This window comes from Thermothelomyces thermophilus, chromosome 4, assembly GCF_000226095.1.
Source record: "Thermothelomyces thermophilus ATCC 42464 chromosome 4, complete sequence".
Classification (NCBI taxonomy): Eukaryota; Fungi; Ascomycota; class Sordariomycetes; order Sordariales; family Chaetomiaceae; genus Thermothelomyces; species Thermothelomyces thermophilus.
This window is the reverse complement of record NC_016475.1, coordinates 3,009,464-3,018,592: the sequence shown is the minus strand read 5'-3', so window position 1 is coordinate 3,018,592 and position 9,129 is coordinate 3,009,464. Positions and strand designations below refer to the sequence as shown.

The following is a 9,129-nucleotide window of genomic DNA, read 5'->3' as shown; positions in this document are numbered from 1 at the left end:
ATGGACTCGGGTTCCAAAGACAATGAGCAGGGAGAAGTGAGGCTGAGCAGACAAAGAAGCGAGCGCAACAGGAAGAAAGGATCTGGGCAACTTGAAGAGCTGCTCGGAGCAGGACAGAACAAGTACGTCGCAGGATAAGGGTATTGTTTGATCTCCTGAATTGCTGACAGCGGAAGGACAGCAGCATGTAGTTAGTGATTGATGATATTATAATTATAGCACCACGCCGGCAGCCCGCATGTCGTCTCACAACCGACACTCCTGCTGCCTCCACCCCCCTCCAGGACGAGATATCCCAGCCCAAGAATAACCAGCACTATGACCGGGCCGGAGTCCCAGAAAGGCGACGCTACCACCACCACTACCGCCAACAACAACACCATCATCATCATCAACAGCAAGAACGACTACGACACTCCTGCCGGCCTGCTCGCGCTCCAAGCGACCGCGCAGACCCTCGTCGCGACCCTCGACCGCCATGCCCGCCGTATCCTCGCCGCGCTGGGCTCCGACCGGGCGACCCCGCGGGCAGAGGCCGAGGCCGAGGCGGAGGCGGTGCGGAGGATGCTCCGGGAACTGGACGCCGTCCGGCACCGGGTCTGCGTGGGGAAGGCGGAGAGGCCGGCGGTGGCGGCGGTGGCGGTGGAGGACGTGGCGCGGAATGTGCGGTGGTTGTGGAAGGTTGGGAACGCGCTGGGGGACCTGGAAGTCTGGGGAGGGAGAGAGGAAGGAAGGAAGGAAGGGGGGAGGTGAGTAGGTGTGTGGGATGTGTTTGTAATTAGTCTTTTGCTTAGGTTAATTAGAGCCAGAGTAAGAGGCAGAACCAGAGGTGAGATTGGAATAGAAAGGGATTACTTTTTCATGATGTTGTATTGTGGCATCGCTTGGGGTCGTATACTTAATTATGTGAAGAATCAGCGCAGCCGCATGACGATTGATTAACTATCCTTATTCGTGTGACTGACCCCTCTTTCTGTTCTCCCATTATGTACAGTACATTAAGCTTCCGACCTGAATGGCGTCCATCCCCAAAGAGACTTGTTCTGGGTCTGTCACGTTCGAGGGAGCTCAGGGACGGCAGATAATAATTAGCGAAGAATTCTGGGAGACAGTGGCTACATTAATTATCCCTCCGGAGAACTTACAGCGAAGCGGAATAGTGGAACACTGTTGCTGAAAGGGCCAGCAAAGGGAATGGCGAAGGCCCATCACGGGAGAGCATTCTTCTCTTGCCAGAAGTTCATTCACAGCTCAGGTCCGGAACAGAGGGACAGCCATACTGATCCGAGATCCTCTTGTGGGCCGGCCAGTCAGTCAGCGGTAGCCCAAAACCCAGCGGTTGACTCCAAGCGAAGCTTTAATCAATAACAGCACCGGCACTTCCCACTCATTCTTGGTACCATACTTATATTGTCCCCTGGCTACTTATCAGTGACCTTTAGTTTTTTAGTTTTTTTTTATATCGATCTATCCATCTCCCTCGCTGCGAAGACTAATTACCCCCCAAGATTAATTAGTACAAACACCATAATTACCTCAATCATTTCCCGCCAAATCACCCGGGGGAAGGGCGTCCCGAGTACGACGGATCTAGTTCGCAATGAGCAGCAGCGACAACATCAACACCACTCGCCTGCATGTCCTTGCCGCGGTCGCCAGCCAGGAGGAGCATCTCCCTGCCCACGAGCGCCTCCACTACGATTGCCTGCTCATCCTGGCCGAGGCCGCAAACCGGGCGCTCGCCGGGCTTATTAGTTCAGAAGAGGGAAGCGAGAAAGAAGAAGAAGAAGAAATCGACGGGGGTACCTGGGAAGAGAACCCCCCGGGCGCCCGCACCACTGAATCCGACTATGACGGCGGCGGCAGCACGAGCGAGGCTGAAGACACGATTATCGCCTGGGCCAAGACGTCCACCTCCGTCTCCCGCCGGGACCGCCGCCGCTCTCCACCGAACCTGCGCCGAGAAAACAAGAACATGGCCACGCGACGCCGCCGCCGGCGGCTGGAGCAGCAGCGACGGGGCCGACAAGCCCGCGGAGGCGGCGACGACTGCCCGCGGCGGGACGACGACGGCCACCGGGTAGCTGACGGCGCATCCCGGGCCTTGTGCCAGGTCGTCCGGCGGGACGGGTTAGGCGGCGCCTCCCTGCGGTGTGCGTCGCGTCGGGGGAAGGGGGGGAGGGGGCGGCTGCGCTGACGAGTGCAGCCTATAACGAGAGGGAAAGGTCCCGGAGGGTGCCGGGATCGGTCCGAGGGACAGAAGGGGGGGGGGGGGGGGCCAAGGGGATCGATGGGCGGCGGCCAGGAAGAATAATTAGGCTTATCGGCGAGAGAGGAGACTGAGGCGTGATATGGTGTAAGAATCATAGGGTTGAGGGTTCTCGGAGCGAGTGAGGTTGGCTATGTCAAACGGACTTCGGAGAAGTCGAGGGAGGGATGGGTATGACAGACAGGCTGAGCGCGTCTTCTTGTCCTGATGAGGGGGTGCGATGCATGGCTTTCCAGGAGTTCTGAACTGAACAGACTAAGAGACCGGTATGGGGCTGAAATCATGACTCGGGTCTCGTACATACATTGCATCCGCTCCTGAGACCCTTGCGATTCACGATCAGCTTGTATTCCCAACAGGTTATTTCTCCATGTACTAACAGATCAACGGCAAGCGGCAATCGCCTTTTCTGCCGTAGGAGACCGTACCGGTCTGATCTTGACCATGACCGACGCGGGACACGTCCGAATAGAGTTTACCCATGCACGTACCGAGGACAAGTAGCACATACCTGCAAGCAAGGTGACCCCCACGAGGGCCCTGTGAACTAGCCAACCATGAGCCAGGTCGACGGCCAACCAACGAACGGCCCGTCGGACGGCCTCACTTAATTATCGCTTCCCCGCTCATCAACATGCACGGAGGCATTCTGAAAGAAAGAGGGAAGACGGGATAAACGAACAGACACAAGAAAGAAAAGAAGGCAGAAAAAAACAAGAAGAATAAAAGCCTCCGTTCCAATGGACGAACGCGCTAAGATCCCCGTCTCTCTTCCGTGCGACAAGCCGACGGTCAGCTACTGGCAAGACCCGCCTGATCCCATCGCCGACCACCGCACCACGCCCGACCTGCCGCCCACGGCCGACACCATCATCATCGGTAGCGGCATCACGGGGGCCGCCGTCGCCTGGAACCTACTGCAGAGTCGCAACCCGGGCACCATCGTGATGCTCGAGGCCCGCCAGGCCTGCTCCGGCGCCACGGGCCGAAACGGTGAGTTGGATTCTCGATTTCTTGTAGACGGAAAAGAGGAGGAGAGGAAGAATAAAAAAAAAGAGAGAGAAGCAAAATTATCAAAAACGCGATCCTGTAGCTAGTGTGCCGCTGCTGACACCGAGGGCCGAGCCGGGAGCCCCGGGGGGAGGGGGTGGTTTGGGTGGGGGGGGGGGAAGGAAAATGTCTCTTTTGTATTTTTTCTCCTTCCCGCCCCCCGCCCCGCCCCCCTTCGGCCGGCGCGCTTGCCCTTGCCCGTGCGCGCAAAAAAAAACCAGGCGGTCACACCAAGGCGGCGTCGTACCGCACCTACGCCGCCCATCGCGCCGCCCACGGGGCCCGCGTCGCCGCGCAGGTCGCCGCCCTCGAGCTGCGCGGCATCCTCGCCCTGCACGACTTTGCCGACGCCCACGCCATCCCCTGCGACCACCTGCGCCCCGACTTCGGACCCGGAGGGCCCGGCGAGAAGGAGGGAGGAGGAGGGAGAGGAGGAGAAGGAGGAGGAGGAGGCACTGCCAGCACCAGTACCATCGACGTCATCTACGACCCGGCCGAGTGGGCGGCCGCCGTGTCCGGCGTCGCCGCCATCCAGCGCGACTTCCCCGCCGGCGCTCCCGAGGCCACCTACACGCTCTACTCGCGCGAGGAGGTGTTGGAGCGGTTCCGCGTGCACGACGTCGTCGTCGTGGGCAGTGGCGGCAGCGGCAGCGGCAGCGGCAGCGGTAGGGAGGAGCAGGCGGAGGAGAAGGTGCAGGGCGGGGTCGGGTACCCCGCCGGCTCGCTGTCGGCGTACCGCTTCGTCATCGGCGTGCTGCGGCTCTGTCTGGAGCGGGGGCTCAACCTGCAAACTGGGACGCCGGTTCTGGAGCTTGCCAAGGTAGAGGCGGCCTCCTCATCCTCCCCCTCCTCGATCTCGACCTCGACCTCGACCTCGTCGCCGCCGCGGCGGGTGTGGGAAGTGCGAACGGCGCGGGGCGTAATCAAGGCCCCGAGGGTGGTGCTGGCGACCAACGGGTACACGGCGGCGATCTGGAAGCCGTTCCAGGGCGTTGTGGTGCCGGTGCGCGGGCAGGTCACGGCGCAGAGGCCCGGGCGGTCCATGCCGCGGGGCGGGTGCCTGGAGACGACCTACAGCTTCATCTACCGGCGCGGCTATGAATACATGGTCTCGCGGCCCGACGGTGCCAGGTTCGCGGGCGACGTCGTCATCGGGGGCGGCCTGGCGAGGGCGGAGCGCGGGGGCCTGTCCGAGTTCGGAACGGCGGACGACGGCGCGCTCAACGACGGCATCAGCAGCTATCTGAGGGAAGCGGCGGCGCGCTATTTCGGTCCCGACTGGGGCGACGACCATCCCGACGGGCGGGTCCGGAACGAGTGGACCGGCATCATGGGTTTCAGCCCGGACGGATTCCCGTTCGTCGGCGAGGTGCCGGGGGAAAGCGGGCTATGGACCAGCTGTAGTTTCCAGGGACACGGCATGGTCCTGTGCTGGATGTGTGCGAGGGCTCTGGTGGACATGATGGAGGGTCGGGACGACGAGCAACTGAGGGACTGGTTCCCGGACGTCTTCCGCATCACCAGGGAGAGGCTGGCACTAAAGTTTCAAGGCCGTCTGGACTCGATCCCCCACGTCGGAGACGACTAGTGTAGTAGGAAGCGAGAGGGGGAGGTAACCGACAGTGATGTAGCTTGGCTAATTAAACGCTAGCTTGATGGTAGATCATTAGTAAATGGAGTACTGTGTAGAAGAGTACGGAGTAGACCCTTGTGCCGCCGATATTTCGGCTCCTTCGACTCTCAGAACAGAGAAATTTTGAGGCTCGAGTCACTTCGAACATGTGAAAAAACCCTCCCCCTCTAACCAACCCAAAACTTTATAATATAAAAAAAAAAGGGAATGCAGGGAGCATTGTTCAATGCTCAAACGTTGAGGGTTTTTAATCAAGCGAATGAGCAGCCGGGCACTGTCTGACTGGAAACTTTACCGGGCTGCTGCTGCGAGCAGTTGTGTCAGGCAATCGAGGGGGTGCTTCCGCAGCTGGCTTTTGCTATCTTTGGCTGCAAGATTTGGCCGGGATGTCGATCCGTACTGTGTATGGAATTAGTCTGCGTTTGACGTCTGAAATCCCCGTACCTGTCCTCCGATGCCTTTCGGCAGTCGTATCCATCCCGTACAAGTATGGTACACTACTATGATACACATCATACACTACGCTAGTCGGGTCGGACGAAATTGCGAGGAAGGGGTACGGAGTAGGACTAGTGTGTCCGGCCAATTGGGACGGGGAACCGAGCCGTGGGTCTTGAGAAATTATGCGAACGACCGAGATGGAGAAGCAGTGGAACTGGGAAGTGAGGTGGCTGCAACTCCACAGGAGCTACCGACCCGCTATGGGCCCGGCCGATTGGGACGTGACTTCCCTGCAGCCCTAACATTTGGTACTCGGCTGTGGCACCACAAAAGCAAAACTCTCGCGGTAAATCGAACGTTACACTGCTGCGTACTCTGTAGCAAAAACCACGTACTGTACGGAGTACCGTACGTATGTATGTCCGTACCTGTTGTAGGTACCTTGGGTACCTCGTCCATTAAAACGAAAATCATCACGGTAAATTGAGCCCAACTCTTGTCCATCCTCTATAAGGACTACGTCTTCGCTCTGCCAGTTTCCTATCCGGACCGTCGCATTTCATTTCCTCAACGATCAACTCAACGAGACGAAGACGGGAACACCGCCGACGAAGCCTGCCCGCTTTGGAACACGAACCGACCGATGCAGCTTTCGCCAACGAACGGGTGGCCCACCCGTCCCAGCGGCACGTCTCTCTGCCAAGGAACGGGGTACTGCGTATGTACTCCGTGCATAGTGTACAAGCACACCACAACCAGACTGTTGGGACGGGTTTGCCTCACCGCCAACCCGCGACCAAAGGGGTACGTGCCGAGGGCGACGGCAGACTACAACAAAGGATCGAGGCGATGGTGAGAAGCGACTTGTGCACGATCTCAGATTCCTGTCCACTGCTGGGTTTGTATACGGTCCACCTATTGTATTTCTTCGGACCACAAGCATCTACATAGTACTTCTTGTGTCTTGTGTCGTCAATTGATGATTGATGGCAGTAATGCCGATTGGCACTCGCCCGGAATTTGGTGGACACTGACAGCGTTCCCCTGGCAAGTGGTTTTCCTCTCAGCCTGTTTTCCTTCGGTCCACTAAAACGGATAGGATACCACCCTGTACAGTACTATGTATGTAGACGGAACGGGCATGGCCGACCCGTGATCCCAGCACCCGCATCCTGTTCTTTCCCCTCCTCTCCCGCACTGCAGAATCCGTTCAGTTTTGCCCTCGGATTGGGGCAGCCGGAACCAAAGCAGCGGGCCCTGTGGATATCGCTTGCCAATGAGCCACTCCCGCTCTTCCATCCCTCGCTTCCGAAGACGGCACCTCCCCGACCCTCTCCCTTGGACCACACGTTACCAAATTCCCGGGTCTCAGGGTTCAGGAGCCCTCATCATCTGCTGCCGACTGTTGTGCACATCCCGTATACACACACGCACACAAACACACACGCGCGCGCTCAAAACGTCAGTGCTTCGTTGCACGTCACGTACACAGTAGTCGCTCCAACGGTAGCGGAGGACGGGGAAACTTTGGCCATCTCCACTCCCACCGGTGCAGCCCCTTTCATGTATGCCCCTGATATTACCTACCCCCGGGCCGGACAGAGAAAAGGGCGAGAAGAAACTTTTTTTTTTTTAAAAAAAAGTTTTTTTTTTAAAAAAAAGCCGAAATATTACACTCGGAAGGTCACAACAAGTCCACCATGAACCGGGACAATACTTCTGGCGAACTGTCCCAAGGAACGGTCTCGCCTTCACGTCCATCTACTAGCTCCACCGAGATTGCAGTGGCCGTGAACCCGACGCCGGAAGAGGACCTCTACGCTGCCGCACTCGCCATGAGGGAGGCCATTTCTCAGGGTAGCAGCAGCAGCAAGCCAGTCGCACCAGGAGGAGATGAGAACACAGCGAACAGGACAGCCTCGCCACCGCCCTCGGCATCAGATTTCAGCATCGCACAGCAGACTACCACCACCGCTGCCAGCAGTTACCCTGCCAGCGGGTCCGGTCCGGATAAGGCCGTACCAGACGACGACCCAGGAGAAGATGGCCACGAGGGCGACGACGAGGACGACGACGAGGACGACGACGACGATGAGGAGGAGGACGAGGAGGAGGAAGAAGAGGAGGAAGGGCCGGGAGGAGGAGGAGGAGGAGGAGGGGTCGACGACAGCAACAACGCATTCGCCTTTGACGACGACATGGACCGGTACCCGGCCTCCATGACCAGCTCGGTGCGCGACCACCTGTACGAGGGCGGGCTGCGGTACCACGCCTACCGCGCCGGCAAGTACGCCTTCCCCAACGACGAGACGGAGCAGAACCGCGACGACATGAAGCACACCATGACCCTCATGCTGTGCCACGGCGCCTACTTTTACGCCCCCGTTGAGGAGGTCCTGAAGAGGGGCGGCGAGGTGCTGGATCTGGGTACGTTCACCCGTCTCTTTTTGTCTTTTTGTCTTTTTGTCTTTTTGTCTTTTTGTCTTTTTGTCTTTTTGTCTTTTTGTCTTTTTGTCTTTTTGTCTTTTTGTCTTTTTGTCTTTTTCTTCTTCCCTTCTTGAGAACAGCGGCTGACTTTCCGGGCTCCTGCAGGCACCGGGACGGGAATATGGGCGATGGAACGTGAGTAGCCTGGCTTATTCCCTCGTCTTTTCTTTTCGTGTTTGTTCTCGTCGGGGAACGTGATGTCCGGGAACAACCGGTCGAGTTTGCGTGGACCGCTACAACTCCCTGTCTCGCTGTCTCACATGGGTGCCGTGTTCATGCGCCGCTCGGTGCGTGCGTGTGTGTTCTATCCCACTGGGTTCTGCAGAAACCCCTGCGAGGCTCGAAAACCCCTGGACGTATCCCGCCATGCTCCCGGCTCAGGCGGTGACCAAACTGAAGAAGCTAATCGTGTACCAGTTGGCGACAAGTACCCAAACAGCACCATAACCGGCATCGACCTATCCCCGATCCAGCCCACGTTCGTCCCAGAAAACGTCCACTTCTTCGTCGACGACTTTGAAGAAGACTGGGTCGACCCGCCCAATAAGTACGACTTTATCCACATACGCCACACTCTCCATTCCGTCAAGGATGTCGACGCCCTCCTGAGCCGAGTAATGCGGTAGGTCAACCACACAACACAACCCCTTACCCCTTCCCCCGCCTTCCCAATTCTCGTCTCGTCCACCCCACGAAGCTAACCACTTCCCTCCCCCCTTGCTGTTTGTTTCCACAGCCACCTCAAGCCAGGCGGCTACTTTGAGATCCAAGAACTGGGCGCCACCCCCCAGTCGGACGACGGCACGCTGACCCCCGAGACGCCATACGCCCTGCGCGACTACATCAACTTTATCATCGCCGGCCTGCGCGTCCTCGGGTCGGACGGCCACGCGGTGCTGCGCATGCCGGAGCGGATGCGGGCCGCCGGGTTCGAGGACGTGCGGCGGACGACGCACAAGTGCCCGCTCGGCGCCTGGCCGCGCGACCGCCGCCTGCGCTTCTGCGGCCTCTTCCTGCGCACCGCCCTCATGGACGGCCTGCGCGGCCTCAGCCACCGGCCCCTGACCGCCCTCGGCTGGACCCAGCTGCAGATCGAGATGTTCCTGGTCGACGTCCGCAAGGCCCTCATGGAGTCCAGCGTGCACGCCTACTTTACCCTGTACATGATCCACGGCCGGAAACCGCTGAGCTGATTTGCTCCCACCACACATCACCAGAACATTTTTTTTTTCCCGTCCTGCGCTTTCAT

General features: G+C 58.8%; 4 protein-coding genes across 4 annotated transcripts; all 4 read left to right on the top strand.

The window, feature by feature from the left end:
* On the top strand, positions 1 to 938 carry MYCTH_2111341 (uncharacterized protein; the record flags this gene model as incomplete). The annotated part of the gene is made up of 4 exons (XM_003664306.1): positions 1 to 122; positions 285 to 749; positions 804 to 829; positions 913 to 938. The coding sequence occupies 4 exons, from the start codon at positions 1 to 3 to the stop codon at positions 936 to 938; spliced, it is 639 nt and encodes a 212-aa protein (XP_003664354.1).
* A 662-nt stretch (positions 939 to 1,600) lies between these two features.
* On the top strand, positions 1,601 to 2,773 carry MYCTH_2111340 (uncharacterized protein; the record flags this gene model as incomplete). Its single annotated transcript, XM_003664305.1, has 2 exons — positions 1,601 to 2,153; positions 2,652 to 2,773. The coding sequence occupies 2 exons, from the start codon at positions 1,601 to 1,603 to the stop codon at positions 2,771 to 2,773; spliced, it is 675 nt and encodes a 224-aa protein (XP_003664353.1).
* A 236-nt stretch (positions 2,774 to 3,009) lies between these two features.
* On the top strand, positions 3,010 to 4,907 carry MYCTH_2063443 (uncharacterized protein; the record flags this gene model as incomplete). The annotated part of the gene is made up of 3 exons (XM_003664304.1): positions 3,010 to 3,262; positions 3,541 to 3,938; positions 3,999 to 4,907. 3 exons carry the CDS (start codon positions 3,010 to 3,012, stop codon positions 4,905 to 4,907), a joined length of 1,560 nt encoding a protein of 519 aa, XP_003664352.1.
* A 2,186-nt stretch (positions 4,908 to 7,093) lies between these two features.
* On the top strand, positions 7,094 to 9,073 carry MYCTH_2119394 (uncharacterized protein; the record flags this gene model as incomplete). The annotated part of the gene is made up of 5 exons (XM_003664303.1): positions 7,094 to 7,250; positions 7,419 to 7,820; positions 7,986 to 8,015; positions 8,298 to 8,502; positions 8,617 to 9,073. 5 exons carry the CDS (start codon positions 7,094 to 7,096, stop codon positions 9,071 to 9,073), a joined length of 1,251 nt encoding a protein of 416 aa, XP_003664351.1.
* Positions 9,074 to 9,129: the final 56 nt, after the last annotated feature.